The sequence below is a fragment of the Styela clava genome, chromosome 9, assembly GCF_964204865.1.
Source record: "Styela clava chromosome 9, kaStyClav1.hap1.2, whole genome shotgun sequence".
In the NCBI taxonomy this organism is placed as follows: domain Eukaryota; kingdom Metazoa; phylum Chordata; class Ascidiacea; order Stolidobranchia; family Styelidae; genus Styela; species Styela clava.
This window is the reverse complement of record NC_135258.1, coordinates 5,612,877-5,635,239: the sequence shown is the minus strand read 5'-3', so window position 1 is coordinate 5,635,239 and position 22,363 is coordinate 5,612,877. Positions and strand designations below refer to the sequence as shown.

Below are 22,363 nucleotides of genomic sequence, written 5' to 3'. Positions count from 1 at the left end.
TATGTTCTGGTATCTCTGGTTTTTCTTTAAAGATGTTGATCTAAGCTGTTTGAGTTGTTATCATAATAATTAGTAATAATAATAATTGGCGATTGTACAAAGAACACTTAGGTGCATCAGTGCAGTTGAGGACTGGCAAACTTGGGGTGTTCCATATGTTAGGTATTAATGCTTTTTTAAATAGGGCTACATTGTAGTGTGAGTGACCAACAGTTAGGCGCCCTGTAACATGACGAAAGCCGTGTTGAAGTATTCTATATAGACTAATTCACGTTTTTTCGCCGTAAAGAAAAGTGTACTAGACATATAAATGTATGTTAAAATGGTAAAATACTACGCTAAACTGCGATAAAATGGCGGACTATACAACAGTCCGTTGTGCACTGAATTTCGGTGGTTCCAATCAATATTTTATTTACTCCTGTTATCAGTAGAGTCTATATTTCGAAACGCGATTATTATCACTGTACGTTCTTGATAAAATCTCGAGTAAGCGAGCGAAGAAACGGCCGAAAACTGATAAAGATGGCGGCCGATCGTCTCCGCCATTTTGTTACACTGGGTCCACCCGCCTGTTTGGATAATGATTCATTTTCTGTTTTACTTGGCAATGCGTCATGATAAAAATAAAGTTCCTACTTCTTTATCAATCTATACCGTTACCACCACGGACACAACGTCTTTTATATCTAATGCGGAACGTTTTACACTTCTGTAAAATGGCAGGCAAAGTGATTTGATATTTACTTTCTGAAACTCAAGACAACTATATATTTAAAGAAAACAAGGTAAGTGCATTCACTAATTTTAAATATGAAACAAGTAGGGTTTGGTGATGACTTCTGTAGCTTAGAAATGTGTTGTTGATGTGCTTGGAAGTTGGCTGTAAATGCAGAAATGGCATGTCTGCATGTCAATAACTAGGCCTACTGAATTTCAGAACTTAGTCTACACTGATGGTCTGAATCATGAATTTACATATTTATTTTAAATAAAAATCGGGTAAAATAACTTAATTTACCGACGGGCCATGGCCCCACATAGTCAGTATGTTTACTAGTCAAGTCAGAAATGGATAAATGACTGAATGATCAACCAACCCAGCATTTCAGATTCGTAAATATAGTTCAGTGTTTGTGAAGAAAGCCTCGCTACCTAATATATAAACATGATCATTGTAGATATATCTAGATATGTGCAACCACAATTTTTATTCCAGTAGAATTGGAACCAGTATCAAGTTATAAAAAATAGATTTAGAATAATTCCATTCAAGGAGAATTAACACTGAAATAGCTACGAGAGGGACCTAGCGCAATGACCAGACGTTACTATTTGAAGTGATTTGATGGCTATTTTTAGGTGACATCTCTTTGGCATTCAAGTATTTAACCTGGTTGATTTATATTTCTAAGTAGGAATGAAAAAATGTAGACTCTCAAAGTGGAAAACTCAACCGTGAATGTGTCGCTGATGACGGAGTTCAAAAACATTAAATATTTTTTTCAGTTCTTTGGTGAGTTTTTTAAATTGTCTGTTTTCAAATATGTGTATAGACAGTACCATTTTAATATTAGTGTCACTCGAGAGAATGCTTATGACCCAGTTTACATATTAACCTGGCACACTATAAATATGAATAAATAGAAAGGCAGTTTGTCCCATGACTCTCCATCAGATTTGAAAGAGGCTTGCATGGAGGAACGTATGGCTAAGCCCACCAATATATATTGAGAATGTTCAATTATATACTAGTATTAGGAAATCACCTGTTTCCTGTGCCATGTATTTCATATTGTTCTGGTTTTCTGACCTTTTTAAAGATTAACAGAATTCTGTCTTTTAGAGCAATGGAAACAAACAATTATAACTTGTGCCAAGTCCATGCTTCCTAAACAAATAACTAACTAATTCAATACTTAACATGAACTGGTAACCGAACCAGCTGTCTTATCGGTTTTTCTCTCCCCCGGGATAAATATAAAAATCCTATCCTAATTGACTGTATCAGACTATGAACCAATCTCTAATATTCCAGCATCATTGTTTTTCCAGCATCGTTGCTTTAACATGGGGCAACATACTGACAAGACATTCAGCCAAAAACATACTGTGAGGCACTAATTTTAGGTCTATTATCAAAACCTAGATGTGTTATTTTGTTGTATAATGAATGCTTCTTATTTCTCAGGTCTAAAGACACTGACTTTTCAATTTGTTTATCAGAAAGATTGAATTGATCAAGTTTCTAAGAGGTGGAATAGACAAGACGATGAGGAACAGACAGATCTTCTCTTCAGTTTATGTTTTGTGATGTTTGGTTCATTTTTTTACAATAACATGCTTTTTTCGTGGAGGATTTTGCTCAAAGTAAATCTTAAGCACCTGCTTTAGAATGGAAGGAGACTCATCTCTAAGTAAATTCACATGTGCCAATCTTGCTCATGACACCTTCAATGTAAGAGCTATAAACAACCACTACCATGTTAAGAGCTATATAGATTCATGGCTGATATAGAGGAAATTCTACCCATAATTTTATATACTGTCTATTCCGTGCATTCTTTACGTAAAATATGGAAAAGTGGTTCTTTATTTGCAGCGAGTGCATAATGACATTTATTGCAATACAAACTGTGTTGCAATCCTTACAAAATTGCAATATCGTATGGAGTCCATGGCCACATTTGGCAATTCTTGCCTTCAAAATCCACCACCAACGCAACTCAATTTTACCCATGGTTGAGAAGTCCCTAGTTCAAACTGTTCTGAAAAATTTGGGGGATTCTGACTTAGCATAGCTTTTACTGTGGGATGTGGCAGTAGGCAAGGGTTGATTGGAATTGTATGAAACTGAACTGAGTCTTTAATCTAGGATTCTAATCATGATCACTAATGCTAGGTCATTGTTTTGAACTTTTTTGAACATGAAGTTAGTATTCAGCTCAGGGTTTCACATGATGGCTCGGCGGTGTGGCGAATCGTGCTGAGCGTTAGGAAACCCTCGCTGAGTAGGAGACGATTGCTGGACCTCATGAACCATCCGTTGGATGGTTCACGTAACTGCTGGTGTGTTATGGCTTCCTCCACCATCAAGTCCATGCATATGAAACAGATAATTGGCTAACTAATCCCATAACCATCATGGACTAGTAACCAGACAAAAGAATTTTTTCATAAGAATTTGCTTCGACCAAAATCGCAGACTCATTTAGAAATGAATAAAACTTATTATCAAGTCATAAATAATCGCTGGAATGTCAGTAGCGACTTAAAAACAATCAAAAACTTTGGGTGTAAATTGTCAAGAGTGTTCCATGTCAGTATTGTCAAGAAAGCTGGTCCTGAGTGATGAATTCTACCTGAATGACTCGGTGGTAGGTTATTTGATTTGAAGATCCACCGATGATTACGAGAGATCACACCTAATCAACTCTCACTGGCTGGAACTTTTCTTAATGAGACAGGTTCAGAGGTACACAGTTCGATACTCCCATAGTGTGTGTACCTGGTTAGGCCATAATTTTATTCTGATTTTCCTTATTTTAGTTCTATTACTAGTTCGGAGACTGTATGTGTTAGCCAAGTGAATATACCCCCTTTCCATAGGTTTCAGTTCATTTACACAACTTGACATAAAGTAGGTGAACAAAATCAGTTACCTCCATATTGGTACACACACTTCTGAAGCGTCCACAGTTCAATATATACATGGAAAACAACCGACTTTTCAAATGAATGTGAAGATTTTTACATGGAGAGGCCAAGCCAACCAAGGCCAAGAAACTATGAAACAGCTATCAGAGTAAAATATAAAGAAACCTAATTCCAAGCAAAACTTAACTTATGTGATGTACGCTAATTCACATATCTATCATTCTGCTGTTGATGAGTAATTGTGAGAACAATGAATCAAGTTTCAGTAGTGATACAGTGCATTTGGTGATGTATTTTCATTCAAAATCTTAGTGGCATTCAGAAACACTTTTTCTTGAGTCTTGCAGTTCAGCAATCTTCTGCATCAGTGGTTTGCAACTATGAATCTGAGTTAATCACCAGCTGTTGGACTCTAGTTTATCAAATTGGCTGTTTATCTCTAAAGTCACATGTTAGAAATATTGAAGATATGTTTTGATATCTTCACTGGTTTGTCCCATCAAACTGGGTGTGATTATTCTCAAAAGTATGAAATATTTGGTGCTCAAATCTCCATATGTTTAGATGGCTGCTTGCTTGTGTTCAGGGTGAATTTGTTCTTTCAAAAAAGCTGAACTAGCGCTTTAACTGCTAAAACTTTATATGATAACATACTTCATGAGGAAATGTACAATTTTGATTCTCATATAGGCATTATGTTCAGCTTACTAGTAGGTGGTAGTGTTTGAGTAATCTTTAATTTTTTTTCCTATTTTCGACTAAAATAAGTTTACGAATGTGTCCTCATAATTGGATTTTTATCCTGTGAATTATGGATCCCAAACTGTGGTGTTCCTATTCCCCCATAACCAATTGAATCAAGAAAATTCTAGTTTCGGATTTGTCCAGAGTGAGGCGCTTCAGATGTACGTGTACCAATATGGAGGTGACTAATTTTGTTCACCTATTTATTTTACATCAAGTTGTGTACAGGGATGTACTGAAATGTGTACTGAATACTATGGGCAGGGGATATTCACTTGGCTAACACAGACAGTCCCCAAACTTATAATAGAACGTAAATAAAGAAAATTGGAATAAAACTATGGCCTAACTTAGTACACATACTATGGAAGTACCAAAAGTGGTGTATTAAATTGTGATGTGTGGTATTGTTTGGTTTGATGTTTACGGGAACATGGTTTGTTGTATTGGGCATTTGAGTTCAAGATATGTCAGATTGATTTTAATATGGTAAGACATAACCACCAGCTCATCAGAGCTCTGGAATCTAAGTTTGAAGTGTTTTCGCATTAGTCGTGTTTCCAAACTACCCAGAGTCAAAATTTTGAATTTGTTCAAGTCTGAATTTATACTTGCATTGGCGATAAAAGTCAAAATTTGATTTTCTCAAGAGTTTGGAGTCCGGGTCTTAACCCAAATTCAGTTGCTATTTTCCTATGACTACTGCTTCTACCACTAGAGGTCATAAAAGTGCCTTATCGGGGTTAAGTGCTTATTCTACATTCCTTGCCCCCATAGATACTATCACTAGGATGTTTTAACAAGTATTAGCCAGAAAAGTCTGACCGCCCCTGAGCTATTCGAAAACCACTAACAGGCTCCAAGATCCAGAGAGCCATAGTCAGATTTTGAACCCAGCCCTAGCCAAAATTTGTGATTGGTAAAGTAAAACATTTCAGAGTCAGAAGTCCGTATTTTTGAATTCTTCATGCAAGTTTCCAATTTTGGGATGAAATGGAACTGTTTTTGAATGCAGACCCTAAATCTATCGAACATCATTCGAAGAAAACATCCATAAGTGCAAGCAAATTTTAGATATTTCATTTTACAACTCACAAAACTTGCAATTGTGTATGCTGAATCTTACAGGCTTGGCTCAACATTGCAGCACTGCTGGCTATTGTAGTGGTGTTATACCAATACACCATTAAGTGATCAGTGATGCATGAAATAGCAGCATCAGTACTGCAATGTTGGAATTGGATTATTTCGACTACTCTCATTGTTTTCTGATGGTAAGAAGTCTAATTGATATTAAAAATTGCGTGGAAACTGGCATCTCATCTTGCTAGTTTCATCCGTTATTCTTCCTTTTTGTTAATTTAAATACCTTTTTTGAAATGATATCAGTGGCTGAAATTTATAATATCTTATTTTAGTCGCCCAAATGGTTATTCATTGAACATAAATTCAAGAAACAGTAAAGAATCACAAACCATCATTCCATCTCGTATCTCTGGGACGTAGCCAGGAAGATGGGAGTCTGAAATTTCTAATTGCCAAGTTAGACCACAACAGCTAGCGGGTGGCAGCTGTGGGTTTTCAAGTGTCACGAGGGTCTAAAAAGCATTCCAAGCTACGAAAGATTGCTATGTAGATTGTGAAGATTGCGGTGTGGCTCAACGGGCTAAGCGTTAGGAATACGCTCGCCACCGCACCACTAATTACTCTGCGTGGGTTCGCAGGTTCGAATCCCATGCAGGGATGGTTATGTGCGAGAGGATTGCTGGACTCCTCGCCGTCGTTGGGTGGTTCACGTAACCGCTGGTCGGTTACGGCTTCCTCCACCACCAAGTCCATGCTTCCGAAAACAAACAATATAACTAATCCCATACCCGACATGGGCTTGTAACCGGACGAGAGGCCGTGGTTTGCCATATGAATAAGCCGTCTTATCGACTTTCCTCTCCCCCGGGATAAATATGTAAATCCTATCCTTATGTATGATAACAGAAAAATGCTTTTTACATTTCAAAAGAAGGAGGTTTCGATCACCACTCCCTCCCACCCCTCGGCTATGCCCCTGGGTCTCACTTTATAACATGGGGCCAGCTGCATATTAAAATAGATCTTGTATTATATACAACTGAAATATTGGTTGCAAAAAAATAGAACTGTGCTTTTTTGTTCATTGCACTGACAAAGAGTGATCTAGTTCATTTCCAGCTTTCAATTTTCTCTGGTTAGGTTGAGCAGTTGAAGCCGAATCATCTTAAAGTCCGAATCAGACTGTTATTGTCTCTAAGTTATATTTACTGCATGCTACAGGGTGTGTACAACCGACAACAAACGAAAAAGCATCCATGAGACTTGATTTTGTTACTATTTTACAGTTTTGTATAAGCATAACATAAAATAATGGCGTTTGGTAATGATCGGAGAGAACTTCGAAAAGGAGAGAAGTTTGTGGTGACAATTGATGAAGTTGTACATAACACAATACTGGTGTTTCTTGAATACAGAAAAGCTAAATTCTGTGGAGCATTGCTTAATACCTCTAACAGGTAATATAAAGTTTTGGAGATTCATTGTTATAAGTTGCAATCATTTTTCACTTTATTATTTTTTGCATGGTCAAAAAGTATATTAAAGTGGCATAAAGTTTTGCCAAAATTGAACATATGACAGACTCCCTGATACATTCCTAGAAAAGCCTTTCAAATGAAAAAATTGAATACTCCCTATATCTGGTCACAAGAATTTTTCTGTCCATAATTGAAGCTTGACATAATGTATTGAGCATTTTTGGTCAACTTAAACTAAATTCAGTTTTGAAGAAATATCTAAGTCTTTGTACGTTTCGGAGCTGACTTTCAATATTAATGATAAAAGTCAGGTCTTCAGAAACATCGAGTTTATTCGGCGTTCTTTCAAGCCAATGTTTTTGGTATCAAAATAATTTGATTTCCTCAATTTGTTTTTAACATCAAGTAGGAATGCAAAATTTTCTCAACCTTGTGTCGATTGCTTTTCGCCTGGATGTCTGTTGGTTCAAATGCTCACCTAATTAAATTCATTTGCAGACGTGGACCTTATGGCATCGAAGAACGTCCAGATAACACTTATTATCGGGCGTATGGCATCGATCCAAAAAAGTTAAAAGAGGATGAAATAGAGCGTGAAAAAATGGTTGCCCAGCAACAAGTTCGTTTACCACAAACTCTTGATATTCGAACAACATACGCGCAAAAAATTGAATTGCCACCGGCTCGGCAAATATACATGAGACGACGACGCTCGAAAAGAAAAGTCAGAATGGACATGATCAACACTGATTTAGCTCTGAAAATTGTCACTTCAAATTCTGGACGAAAACTTCTTTCTCATCCTTCCACATGTTGTTGTGACACTTGTGCATCTGGTGGACTCATGAAATTATCAGATGAGAAAAAAGCTATTAAAGGTCTGTTTGATTGATCGATAGCCTGATGGTTAGAGTAGTGTTTCCCAACTTTTTATGGCTCCTGCCCCCTTCCGGAGGCTTTGAGAACTCATGGCCTTTCTGTTTATCATTCCTGTGGTATTAATAGTGTCATTTATCATTCGAGTTATATTATAGTGTTATTTTGAACGGTAGATTTCAAATTATATTTATTATTGCTTATTATATTTATGGAATAACCTTATTAAGTAATGAAACTAGGAAAATGGGGAGTTTTTTTGTAGAGTGATAAGTTAAATCAGTAAACAGAAGAGTAAAATGTTGGATTCAAATACTGAAAACTGGGTAGACGATGCCAAAACGAATGCCAATCCATAAAAAGTAGCTTATTATGTGTAAGTAGATGATTGTGAAAAACTATATAGAGTGATTGGAAAAGCTGTTGAAAATACCCTTCTCTATGACTTATTGTTTGTCCCGGAGAGATATACCCAAACCCAATCAAAAACATATTAATTATATGATTATACGACAGACCAAGCCAAGACTTCATTTTCAACAAGCTATTTTCTATCTTGCAGGCAAAAGAAAACTAATCGCTGATGGACGGAAAGAAACTGGTTCAAAACAAGAGAAAAACGATATGGCTGGTTTCAAACCGCTTTCAAAACAGGCAAAAAGAATTAAACTCGATAAAGAATCTGTGAAAACAAATAATTCAAAAGTTTCTTCCAAAGACAATGGCTCTAAAGATTCAGCAAAAACAGGGTCAACTTCGGAACCAATAAAACGAAGCCCTGTGATAAAAATTTCCTACAAATCGCCAGGGGGCAAAGGTCGAATCTTAAAAATACCTTCACGACTTCACTCCCCAACTCCCAATTCAAATGATGCCGTTACTAAGCGGAATGCAATGCATGAACGAGCAAGGAAAGTTGTTAACAGGGCTAAAAGTGAACATTTTAAATATTTACAAGAACATAAAGGAGACACAGACAATAAATTTATTGCTCCAACAAAGGCGACAGCCAAACCGAAAGGATTATCAAAACGATCATCAACGAAACAAACAATTTTATCTCTGGATAAAAATGAAGCAAGCAAAGAGAAACCAAATTTTCTTCATGTATCTGATACATCAGCGTTTACCTCAGTCGAAAGCCCAAACCAGCAACGTAAAACTCCAAAAAATTCACCTCGAAAAAACACTGAAGCGCAACAAATAAAAGACGATGCAGCCAAAACTTTTAATGGGAAAAAAGAATCGCCTAATACAATACGGCGAAGACATGTGCGGTCTTTACACCCACATGTTTTACTTCAACCAATATCGGCCAGAAAATCTGAAGACAGCCTTTCAACGCTTTCGAATTCAACGAAGGCAACTGTACCATCTCAGCTTGCTGTAAAGTTCAAACAGAACATTCCAAAAGAGGAAAGTTCAGAAGCAGAAGATGCATCAGCTTCCGTAAACGCCGTTGGAACTTCATCGCATAGAAAAAAAACTCCTACTAGTGTTCAAGCATCACACTCGATTTCCGTCACACGGTGTACCACGAGAGCAGGTGTAAAATGGTGCCAAGGTGATGTAGTTTGGGGGAAAATTATGGGGTTTCCTTGGTGGCCAGGTATTTTGAAGAAAATTGTCATCAAAAATGCGGAATCAAAGATAGAACAAATTGCCATTGTGGACTGGTTCCAGAGCAAAACGGTTTCTCATATTCCGTGCACAGAACTTGAATCTTTTTCAGAAAGTTTTGATAGAAGGTAGTATCAATTTTATGGCTAGATACAGCAAAGTAGCTAAATATAGAATTTTAAAGTATTTTCATTGGGAAACTTGTAATTTTAATCGCATAGAACTAGGGTGTGCTGTGCAACTGGAGGGCCAGTTACAAATAGGTGAAACCGCGGGCCGCACCTTCATTCAACATATGCTTTCTAGCAGTTACAGGCGCAAACATTTTGGTTATTGATCTCATGACAAGCGTTGTTAGCATTGCCCAAGCTAGCTTTCAGGGCATTGTAACCTCATAGGCATAGATAATAAATTGGACTCGGGTATAGGTAATGCAAAGGAATTAGAATTACTCGAACGTACCAGATTAAACTAAATTAAAATCTCGCTTTGAAGGCTGCGCACCATCCAAAATTGGCACTTCTCAGCGGGCCACACACCTCTGGTATAGAACACTAATCCTGTGAATATGCCCCCTGCCCATAGGTTTCAGTCCCTTTACACAACTTGATGTAAAGTCGGCGAACGAAATTAGTCACCCCCATATCGGTACACACACTTCTGGAGCGCCCATTATTTAACTCTTTAAGATTTGGTCATTTTGATCATTGACTCATCTGGAATAACCTCATAAAAAAAAATTTCTTTTCAGATTTGTTCGCAAACGTAAAGGAAAATACCGAAAAGCAATCCAAGATGCTCGAGAAGCAGAGAAAGAAATGTCGCCTGAAGTTAGAAAGTTAATCATGCAGTTTGAGACTTAAATTGTCCACGATTTTGATTCATTTTTAATATTATTTCTGTGTTGAAATGCAGCTGACTCAACAGATTACCGACGGAACGCAATAGCATAGTTGAAATTAGGAAACCCGCTGCCCAAGAAGAGTTTACTTTGACCACTGAGATTCATTTGATTAGTTTTTAACTTCGAATAAATTCGTCGTTATACGCAGATAAACCTGCTTGATTAGCTAATTTGATTCAGTCCATATATCTATCTAAGACAGTTGTTCCCAACCTTTTATGGCTCCTGGCCCCCTTTCGAAAGATTTTAACACTCATGGCCCCCGGTTTATCATTCCATTGCTGTTTGTAGTATTATTTGAATTGGTGTGTTCGAAATCCCATTATGTTCAAACAATTCATGCCCAACAGCCTGAAAACACCCTGTTAAACCTTATAATGCGATGTGGCCGGGAAGAAGGAAAGTTTTCTCGCCAAGGGAAAAGATAACATCAGTTTTGTACCTAGCATTGTGCCCCCCTCCAACCACGCTGTGGCCCTCTTGGGGGCCATGAGCCCCTGGTTGGGAACTGCTGATTTGAGACGAGTGAATTTATTGTATAAAAAGAACAACTGGATTTAAACTGTGATTCCAATCCTGTTAGTATGTGAATGAAACTTTTTGTACTAGCAAGTTTGATGACAGTTTATATCTTATTAAAATAAGTTTACAGGATCAAAATTGTCATGTCTATTCCAAGGAAGGGCAATCACTTTTCTGAGTGGGCCAGTTACAGATAATAGACTCAGTTACTGAGCCAAAGGCTCAAAACTCAATATGAAAAACTATGGAAAAAAAAAATTTATTTACATCAGCTAGTCCAACAGCTAAGCTAACATTTGTATTATAATAAGAAGAATAATGTAACAATCAGGGTCATTATGCTGGTATTTTCATCAGTATTTTCAACGGAAACTTACATTCATAAAAACTATAGTCATAATTTTAGCATACAAGTGGGCCTGCGGGCCATTATTAGTCTACTCCTGGTCTATTCCTTGATTCTGACTTTTCTCTCAGAAGACCAAATTGCTATTGGTATATGCTTTTTCTTTTAATCTTATGTTTGTAAATGACTATTGTTAGAGTAAACGTACTATGAATTGCAGGTTTTCATCATGTGTTGCTTTTTTTACCACATGAAAAATTGTAAATTTGGTATTAAATTTGATAGTTGCTACGTAACTTGAAATATAGCAAGCGAACCTACTTTCTACTACTGCTACTACTGTCTTGGTACGCGATTGTCTAGAGTTGGTCTTTCCAACACAAAACTATGCTCACGAAGTAATTCAAATAATAATTTTGATAAAATATGTCAAATAATAATTTTGCAAGAAAATTTACTCCCAAAATTATTCTGCCATGAAAGTCTTCAAAATAATTCTAATTTCCACAAATGATTATTCTCAAATTGTTGCTTACATATTTTGGAGAAAAGTCGACCTTGCATGTGAATATTTGTTTAAATTTCTTTCAAGTGGCAATGAAAGCATGTTAAAATTCTAACATATTGCTTCACTTTTGAAAACGTCTTCGTGGGTATGTCTAGAAAATTTCGTTTCAGCTGAATTTTGAATCAATGCTCTTTGAATGGGTCCATATCTAGATTTCAGTTCATTTAAATTCCTGTTTTTGGCATAACTATAGTGGGTATGATTTTGATTACCGGTAAGTATGAGTATGATTTTGGTATGCACAATATCTTGTCGCAAAATGAGCCTAATGTACAGGGGGTCCATAATGTACTTTTACAATTTCGTTATGAAGTCGGTTCTCAATATATCTTAACCAGATTTTGTTGTTTCTTAATCAGCAGTTGTTTATTACCTCATTCAATGCATTTGTGAGGGCCAAAACAATATATAGACAAACTCCTCCCTTTGCAATTTTGAAAAATTTCAAGACTTTGTGGACACCCCATATATAATTTGAGATTTTTTCAAGGAAAAAACTATTCAGACATTGGCATCCTTATCATTTGGTTCACTATTCTCTTTCAATCATAAACCAGTTTATTCCATGAAGCTGCATGTTTCAGTTAAATTTGCTGCTCCAGTGTAAAGTAGTGAATTTTTTGTTGCCAGTAATTGAATGTCTTATTCTTTTTATGGAATGTTTTGACATTCTCATTTCTTGCTACAATATGACTGTAAATTATTGATGTTCAACGTTTTAAAATTGTGTTTAAACACTTTTAATTTGAAAGCGAAAAGCATCTGGTTACCTATTCCCATACCCCCCTACCTTGGATATGTAGAGCCTGAGGTTCACAATATGAATATCCCTCATGATAAACATTATTTTATAATATTTCAAAACCTCCACTCGCTGCTACAAAACGACTTTCAAAGATAGTGCTCAGCCTTTTTTTAAATTGTATTGTCACTTTTAATTTTATAGCAGGAATGGCGTTCACATGACATTAAAGCATCTTGTAGGGTGGTAACCAGGCAAGATGGTGTGGTTTGTCCTATGAACGAACCCCTTATAAGAACCTGAGTTGTTTTTCAAGTTGAAATTAGTCAACCATAATTGCTCATGAAGTCATTTTTGCTTCAACACTTGCACTAATATTATGGTCACTCAAGAGTGAAGAATAATATTAATTTAATTTATTAAACTCTCACTAATAGTTGTCCTAACCTCGAAGACTATGATCAGGCGACTAGTGACTATGATTAAGGTTGTATCACTCATAATAAATGTGCACAAGTCCTTGCATATGTGATATGGTGCACATAATTTTATTATGTTATGTGAAGTATCGTTGTTAAGATTCTCACTGTTTTCCTTGTTTCATTTCTGCTCAGTTTATTTCAATTTCTATCATTTTCAAACTTATTAAAAGCATCCGGAAAGATCTATTGTCATGGACTTATTAAAAGCATCCGGAAAGATCTATTGTCATGGTTTGAAAGTAGTGATCAGGATGGGCCGCGATCTACTGGTTTCTTTTGTCTCGAGACGCTGGGTTTCAAAAAATTTGACTTACGACTCTTGACAGCTCTGATCACTGAGCGCATATGCAATCATCCTTTTTTAAGAGACTGTATGAGAACAAAAAACCATGTGTCTGGGCTTTGGGTGTCATTCCGACCCCAGGAAGTACGGTATGTAGGGGCCACTCCCTTGTTAGCCTGGCGCCTCAAAAAATAGTATGTCGTTCACTTGCCCCTTTTTTAACACACTTATTTGCATACTTGTCCCACTGTCCTGGGTTAGGTAAACTTTTCAGACATCAGTATCAGCCCACATATCAATGCAAATTAAAATTCTTCAGCGAACACGAATCTTCATATAACTATCTTGGAAATTGGTATAGGTAACTGGCTAGTGCAAATTTAAAATCACTCAAACGGATTGGATTTTTATATGGGGGGAATAAAGCAGATAATTCTGGGCATATAGCAAACCACAACTTCACATCCAGTTCACGCTAGTGTATTGTGGTAAGTCAGGGGTGGGCAACTTCTCTAGTCGGCGGGCCGGATGTGGGAAAATGAAGTCCTCGGTGGGCCGGATTATAACATGAATAGTATTCAATATCTTAATCACATATTCATTCGCTAATGCAAGAAAGAAAGTTATAAATCGCGTTTGAAGGAAGGTTTAAACTTTACAAAAAATAGGGGCCAAAAAACACATAATGAATTTATCATAATGTAATAAAAGTGCAATATTATAATATCATAATTGACTGATGTACAGTCAGCTGGCCGGTCAAAATCTCGTCGCGGGCCGGGTCCTATGTTGCCCACCCTGTGGTAAGTGGATGAAATAGGAAGATTCTTAAATGTATCCATAGCAGAGGATGGTCTCTTTTACATCAGACTAACCAGTCCTATTTCAATTGTATGGATCTTAATTTACATAAATGATCTAAGACTCTAACCATCTGCCAAGACATTATACTTTTACCCATCCTTATACTAGTATACAGAATGTGGAATGAACCCCACTTCATATGCTCATTTCAACTATTTTCCCCACAATAGATTTGGTCCTAAAATCAAAACAACCACCTCGCCATATGTGCTTGGGTGTGTTGAAACTGCACCGGGCATGAACCAGCAATGTTTTTTTTTAATATAATCGTTTCTCATTGGGCTCAAACCCTGTGCGTGTTGGTGCATAATCAGCATGAAGTGCTCCAAATTCAGCTTAAAATGCTAAAAACACATTTGCACGTGAGAGTGAGGAAAGCACCACACAAAGATTTTTTGAACAATCCTCTTGCAATGCGCAACCGAGTATGATATTTTGTTAAATGGGATAAAGTTGAAAAGTTGAGTCAATCAAAAAAAAAAACGAGAATATCGGTCGGAGACCGAAGACTTATCGATCGAGACTCTATAGTGACACCGCGTGTCCCATCACTAATTAATTGATAACTCGCTAATTATACGACATAATTCATCCGAAATCAATAAGCTTCTGGTCCGAAATATGATAAATGCACATGCAAAATTTGGAGCAGATTCAACCACGCCTTCGTGAGATATCGCGTGCATCTAACAGACAGACAAATAAATACCTATCAACATACTTACCGATCTAAAGATCGATAGGTAATTACTGAAGTACATGTAATTGTGTTTGCCCAAACACAAAAATGTAAAATTTTTCTTGTCGGACGATTACCTTACTAAATCAACATTTTTCACATATCACAGTTTCGACTTTTAATTTTTTTTAATAGAAAGCAGCCGTGTTTTGATTTTATCCTATGAGAAATATGTGTGCGTGGTGGTCGAGCGCGTGTAAGGATTATGCGGTTTATCTGGCATGAGGATAGAATTCTTGTAGTAATGAAACAGATTAATCACATGGCGAATACTGAATTTTGCCCGGTTACCTGTCCGGATATTGCCCGTTCAAAATCACGGTTACATGTACCATCGTCAGGCGGCTGAGAGTCCCGATATTCGGCTGTCGTGGCCTTGAGTTATTTATTCCTTAAATCCGAGTATGCAGTTGGGTCGCTAGTCTGCCGCTATCGCTATTTCCTTATATATTGTATTCAAGGCCTAAATGCACAGAACGACTGGCATTCTCCATTTTTCAACACATCACATTGGCACTCCTTTTGCCACAAAGCTGATTTTTTTGGATAAAAAAAAACAAGAAATCTCTTTCACTAACTAAAATAATTACATAACAGCAGACTCATAAAAGGCTGTGATGGAATTTTATTATTCACAAATTAGGCCGATAATTTATGCATATCATTTAACAATTGCAAAAATACACTTATGTAATATTTGAAATAATAAAATAGAAATAAGATTAAACATCATTCTTCAACAATAATTTAATATTCACAAAAGACCTAATATTGACACAACAGAAGCAAAGCCGTTCATTTATTTGGACCAGAGAATATACATTATTAGATTTCCAGAAAACAATTTTTGGCGAATTTCCTGAAAAATGCCTCTTGGCATGTTATTTTGTGGGGCGATTCAAAGTACATTTTTTCAATTCAATAAATTTGACTCACTTTATGGTAGAAATGTTTGGTAGTTTGCTTTGTAGCACCTTGGTCTAATCACCTAATATTACCTTCGGACAAGGCGAGATTTCAATAGAGTGGAGATGATAATACATGTTAATAACTGCCATATGGAATTTCATTTTTCAGAAAGCAAAAGGGGTGTGCAACGTGCGGCCTGTAGGTCAAATGCGTCCCACAAGGAAAAATTGTATGGCATGAAGATAAGCGCTAATTTTGGATGGTATGTAGGCTGCGAAACGAAATTTGCCTGCAACTACAAGGAGGCCAAATGAAGGTGCGGCCTGCGGTTGCACGCAGTTATTTGCATCTGGCCCTCTTGTTTTAAAGGTTGCACACCCGTGCAATAGATGATAAAAGCCCTCATTCAGCAGCCTGTCATAAGACTATGAGGGTCACAAGGCCTGTCATAAGACTATGAGGGTCACAAGGTGGCGGATAAACTTTTTTGTCAACCATCTGACGAATGAGTTCGGCACTTGAATGCTCGCATGCACCATATCTTGATTCATACGGTTTACACATAACCTCATGCCCAGAAGTTATATCTATACATCTGCAAAACCAGTCCAATTTGAGCCTTCGTATACTATAATGTGTAGCACATTTTATTGGATGGCCTCCAAAATTTAACTGAAAAATTTCAGAAAAAAATGAAAGTATCATAAGAATAATTTGATTCACAGCAGAATGACATTTTTTTAATAAAATGGAGTTTAGCAATATGGTGTTACCAAAAGATTTCAATCAAAAAATTGGCGATCCCGAAGTATGTGAACCAAAGTAGAGGACACCGGAACGTAGTATATGTACCAGGTTAGGGTTAGGCCATAATTTCAGGTACAAATACGGGAGTCACTTGGCTAGTCTCCGAACTCGTGCTAGAACTAAAATTGGAATAAAATTATGGCATAACCTGATACACATACAACGTTCCGATGTTTGCCATCTTGATCCACATACTTCGGGAGTACCAAAAAATTATCCCACTAATTTTACTTATTGGACATGAAATGAATCATTTTGCTAGATTGTTGTTGTGAACAAATATGGCTTCCCAGTTTCAAATTCTCAGTGAATAAAGATGGGCGAAACCACTAGATCAGGGGTGTGCAACCTGCGGCCCACAAGAAAAAGTGTGCGGCCCGCAGCGAAGGGCCAATTTTGAAGGGTGTGCCTGTGTCCCCCGCGAAAGAAGTTTTTAATTTGGTACGTTTGAGTAATTCCAATCTCTTTGCATTGCAAATCGAGTCCAATCTATGCATGTGATGTTACAATGCCCTAATAACTCACTTTCGTGAACTGAACATAGCATGTCATAAAATCAATAATCCAAATTGCTGTACCTGCTACCTGTACAAAGTTTAAATAAAGCTCGCAGTTTCATCAGTTATTTGTATTTGACCCTCCAGTATTGAGGTTGCACACCCTGCATTAGAAGATAACTACCTTTATTTTTTTTACAAATTTACCTTAGGGTTCTCCGGGACATTACATCGCTTAAAATTTAGCTGTTTCATTTCAAGTCATGGGAACATTTTTATATGACATATGGGAACACTGTCCATATATATTTGGGCATTGACCTTCTTGGTCTTTGTCGCATTATACTTACGTACGATGTTCCTCCATCTTCATTTATATAATGTTTAAATTCTTGCCAGGTTAAAATTTATCACAGTTCTCACCAGTTCGACAAGGATTAGCACAGACACAAGTTGGAGCAGTTTCCAACCACCTCCCATCCTTCCCACATATCATCAAATTAACACCCTGTGACAAAAACAAAATATGGTATTCAGCAAAAAATTCACATACGGCCCATAATTCACATGGTTCCATATTTATCCCAGAGGAGGGTAGGCAATAAGACAGCCTAATTATATAGGTATGATCGTTCTTCATCATTCAATTCTATAATTACTCCTGTCACCTAATGAATGTCCTCAGACTCCTCATATAGCATATGCCAATGTGTCAGGAGCCTAGATAACGGATTCTGAAACTTCATTTATTCCTGGCCCATTTTTTGCATCAAAAGATGTCTTATTCCCATGAAAGCTTCAAAATTGAGTATCATGAAAATGTCTCCTCTCTTTTCAATTTGTAATTTCTTGAGACCTACTTGTAGGCCTGAGGAGCTACGTTGCGAAACACTAGCCTAGCCGTATTCCAACTTACATCTGTCTTTCTTGATTTGTCACATTTCACTCTGCATGCAGAGCCAACCACAGTACCATTGCATTCCACTTCACCATGTAACACTTTGGGAGGCTGATCACAGATTTTCAAACCTGGTAGAAAAGTAAAATTTTTCTAAGCCCTTCAAGAGCTCCATATATTTTTAATCGATAAATCTAATCAGCTGTGTGGGGTAGAAATACCATCACCCCTCAGTAAAGAGCCTGAAGTCAGGTCCAATCACATTTTAAAGTTCCGAGTCCCAGGTCGAATCACTGCAGATCGAGTCGCTGCTGCTTCGAATTGTAAGTCTGGGTCCCAATAGACTTCATACCAACAGTGAAATGGATGACTACGAGTCACATTGACATCAAGATTTCACCGCACGATCTTGCGTTAAACTAATTTTAACTTTGAAACTAAGATTCATGTCAATCGTCAATGTATTGACAATTTAACCTTGCAATTAGATTAATGTAGACTTCACTACCGCAGGATATACATGCCCGGTTCAAATCTAATAGCTAAATATGTATACAAACATGATGGTAATCCATTAGTCCAGTTTCCTTCTTCATTGCATGTAGTCTTCACTGCTCCCTAATCAATAAAAGAGTGTAACATTACTATGGCAGCTATCGAACACCACATACTAGATAATTTGTAAATTAAATAGAAAGACATTGTTAGTACGGACAGAAATTGAATAACCAATGTTATTCCCACAGAATCAGCATAAAGTAGCTTAATGGTTAGAACGGACCTCCTGAAGTATGCGCACCAAGATGGCGCACAACCTGAACTCAGGTTGTGTACCAGGTTAGGGTTCAGGTTGTGCGACATCTTGGTGCGCATAATTTAGGTGAGTTAGAACAGTGGTTCCCAAATTAGGTTAATTATACCCAATTGGGATAATTTGTTAAATTTAGTCAAATGAGCTATTGAGTCACATACTTCGTAGTGACATAATACCACTACTCTGACGTACAGATTGTAGGCTAAAATGGTGAGCTTGCACAAGTTTAGCAATTCAATGTCGGATGGGAGTATGCAAGAGGCTTTAATATTATCGCCATTTTTCATCAAGGAAAAAGGGATAACAATATGACTACTATATCTTAATTAAAGGGATAATTGAGTTTTTGATAAAAATTTTGGGAACCACTGGGTTAAAGCATTGAATTAAGTATGTTGGCTTAGCAGATTTGATATAGAGAATTTGTTGTACAAAAGGGTGAATGTTGGAATTTTGAAAATTTCAATTAGAAAATTGATAAAGTAAAAGCTGCTTCTTAAACAGGTTTCCCAATCAAAGTTTGAAGCCATATTCGCCAGAATATTTCAATAAAAATTTGGAGATTTTTTAGAAGTTGAAAATATATGTTTATCTTATTTTCTCGAAACAGTTTTTTTTTCATGTTACATTTTTGGGGGTTGAAGCCCTCGAAATCTGGCCAAAGGCTCATGCTCACAAGAGTACAATAGATTTATAGTACTCAATTTAACGACTAGTTTTTTCTATGATTGAATATGTAATATACTTAAACTTGTCACCAACCACCAACTGAAAACCTTTTTTGCAAGAGAAAGAACAGACAGCGCCAACTGAGTTGTTGTACCAGTTACCGACACACTCTATTGAACCATTCTCAACATGATTAAGAGGCTTGCAGGTTGTCACTGAAAAAACAGTTGAACACTGAACAGTTTTTTCAAAAACTAACTATGGTTAGAGCACTGGATCTAACTAGAGATCACAAGTTAAAGATTTCTCAAAGATCAAATCCATGGCCACCAAGTCAGAGAAGTATAACTTGGGTAGGCAATGTCGATCTGAAAGATTCTGGTCCTTAGAAATAGAATATCCTGGCACAGTGCCTTATTGGGAGCAAATGGTGTGAATTAGCATTTATTAAAAAAATAAGGGGGGGGGGGGGGGGTTACTCCCCGTTAGTCGACAGAATCAGTTTTGTACCTAGTATTAACCCCCTAGCATCTGACCCCATTTCAACCTCGCCTCCGGTTAGAAATTGCTGCTATAAATTATGAATAAACATTTGAAACTTTTTGAATGTTTATATTTAAAAATACTCACATGACAAAAACTCATAAATTACTGGCAGAAGCATGGCAATTATCACAGCTGCAGCACGTTTTTTCAAAGCCTGCCATAATTCTGTAAAATACAAGAAAAATTACATTGTTTAACAAAGCCGAGATCCAAGTTTTAGGTCTTTCCAAGAATAGCTCTATAGAAGTCAGTGGCTACTTGTTGTTAGTTGCGATATGCAATAAATACACAAAACATCTTAAAATGTGGTAAAAAGTTTTCTACTTTTAATCTCCATAAGTGTTCTAAATATCAGTGAACTCTCTAGAGCATAATCAGATCTTCAAGTATGATCATAAAACAATTTGCAAAAAAGGTTTGAGAAAATAATCTGAGCATTAAAGAATCAAAACTTACCATGCAAAGTACCAAAAATGACTCTTCTTATGTAATCCATATTTCTAAGCAGTTTTCCTGGAGATGGTAGCAGAGAAAAATCAAGTGGTAGGTGTACACTCTATCAGGACACTACACACCTTAAGCCAAAATATTGATTAATATTTAAGATTGCACACCTTGGAGTTTATAGACAACTTTCATAACATAATTCCAAGCAGTTGACAAAAGTTTTCTTACAATTTTTATAGGAAACTTTGGCACAATCTGAAGGATAAGGCTTTGAAAGCTCTCAAATGTATTAACAGTTTGAAAATGGAAAATACAGATTACCCTAACAACAAGGACAAATTGCTACATGTCTGATTCACTACATGTCCAAGATTAAGAAAACAATGTTCAAATATATGAACACATATATGAAGTGTGTTTCCCCAATATTAAGTTCATAGGCAACAGCAGGTACAAATTTTGGCTAAAACTTTAACAGTAGAAATACCTTTTATAGCTTTTTATAACATGAACAACAACTGCAATTGATCCTAATAAGTTGGAAGATTTTTTATATTGTTTTCGATATATCAATTCAAATACAAAACATTTACCAACGCAAAATATTTTGAAAAATAATCCCAGAAATATCCTACTTAAAAAATAAACCATGAATAAAACATTGAATCTAGTAGCAATTTACTGTTTTTCATTGACGGAATAAACATGGTCTTTTATATGATACTCCTTCGATTCTTTTGCTCTGAACAAAGCCCCTCGCGAGTTGTCATCGATATCTGAGAATTTGCGAGGACCTACACTGTATGATATGACCGGAATCTTTCAAGTTCGGCATTGCTTACCAAATTTAAAACCGGTACATTATATATTAATTTTACTTTCCATAACAATGTACAACCCGACAAAACTATACAACCTGGCAACCCATAAATCACAATTTCATTGAAACATCTCAATATATTTATATGCTAGTCGAAAATACAATAAAAACAGCTTAAACGAAAAACATTGACCAAAACTAATAATTAAATCTACATACATATAGATCTTAACAGCTTTTAACTCTGATATAAAAAAGCACAATCTTCTTTGAACCAGCAGTGAAACATAAAACCTCACCTATTTGGCAACTGTTCCGAAGTCTGATTCCATCTAGATCAAGTTACAAGTCCTAAAAATTCTGCTCAGTCATGGTTGAGTGGAACTATTCTTAGTTGGAATTGATATATTTCTTATATAATGTCATTCAAATGCATGGAGCGGAACAGCAGTATATTATGGTTCAAAAAAAGATGTCTCGAATAATATTATGAATGTACTAAAGTAAACTTAATGGAACTAATAATCTTGTCACAACTATTCCTAGAGCAAATAATCCAAGTGAGAACATCAAGCTGTGGTTATTATAATTCGTGGTAGTTCCTATTTTAAACATTCATTTTGTGATTCATGGCGCTCACTGCTAAAAGATGTTATAGTTTTGTGCACCAGGGAAAACGTTTTATTTATTTATTTGGTTTGATCAGAGCGAAGTTATTTGAGAATTGACTAACAAAAGAAAATTGATTCAAAGCAATCTGTTTCAGAAATAGAGGGGTTTATTCTTTGCGCAAAACTATGGGTGACCACAGAAGTAAGTACCCATCAGTACAGCGGCTATTGAGAATTACAGTTCGTAAACACTTATTAACTCATCTGCAAGACACACTAGACATAATAATTGGCACTCCCATAGTATGTGTACCAGGTTAGACCATAATTTTATTCCTATTTTCCTTATTTTAGTTCTATTGGAAGTTCATTCAATAATTCACTATATAACGCTAAAAGTTTAATTTCGCAAACTAACAATACCATTAATTGAA

The 22,363-nt window shown here is 36.4% G+C and overlaps 2 protein-coding genes and 1 long non-coding RNA gene across 8 annotated transcripts; 2 read left to right on the top strand and 1 right to left on the bottom strand.

Annotated features, from left to right (window-relative positions):
- Positions 1 to 376: 376 nt before the first annotated feature.
- Positions 377 to 2,944, top strand: LOC120339456 (uncharacterized). The gene is made up of 3 exons (XR_005569203.2): positions 377 to 788; positions 1,419 to 1,516; positions 2,192 to 2,944. It is a non-coding gene; the product is annotated as an uncharacterized LOC120339456 (long non-coding RNA).
- Positions 2,945 to 4,656: 1,712 nt separating this feature from the next.
- On the top strand, positions 4,657 to 13,205 carry LOC120339247 (PWWP domain-containing protein 2A-like). Its single transcript, XM_039407340.2, has 5 exons — positions 4,657 to 5,675; positions 6,774 to 6,944; positions 7,464 to 7,843; positions 8,404 to 9,589; positions 10,213 to 13,205. The coding sequence occupies exons 2-5, from the start codon at positions 6,799 to 6,801 to the stop codon at positions 10,322 to 10,324; spliced, it is 1,824 nt and encodes a 607-aa protein (XP_039263274.2). The 5' UTR covers positions 4,657 to 5,675; positions 6,774 to 6,798; the 3' UTR covers positions 10,325 to 13,205.
- Positions 13,206 to 15,519: 2,314 nt separating this feature from the next.
- On the bottom strand, positions 15,520 to 22,298 carry LOC120339453 (L-selectin-like). Of its 6 annotated transcripts, none has more exons than XM_078115908.1 (9): positions 21,618 to 22,298; positions 20,508 to 20,626; positions 20,136 to 20,216; positions 19,599 to 19,720; positions 18,583 to 18,640; positions 18,041 to 18,153; positions 17,548 to 17,632; positions 17,206 to 17,288; positions 15,520 to 16,492 (listed from the first exon to the last, which is right to left on the bottom strand). In XM_078115908.1, the coding sequence occupies exons 2-8, from the start codon at positions 20,545 to 20,547 to the stop codon at positions 17,224 to 17,226; spliced, it is 564 nt and encodes a 187-aa protein (XP_077972034.1). In that variant the 5' UTR covers positions 20,548 to 20,626; positions 21,618 to 22,298; the 3' UTR covers positions 15,520 to 16,492; positions 17,206 to 17,223. The 6 variants fall into 6 exon arrangements, 4 of the variants coding, with proteins under 4 accessions (XP_077972034.1, XP_077972035.1, XP_077972033.1 ...); XM_078115909.1 differs by having other exon boundaries at positions 20,508 to 20,564; XM_078115907.1 differs by having other exon boundaries at positions 15,520 to 16,415; positions 20,508 to 22,298.
- Between the last annotated feature and the right edge of the window lie 65 nt (positions 22,299 to 22,363).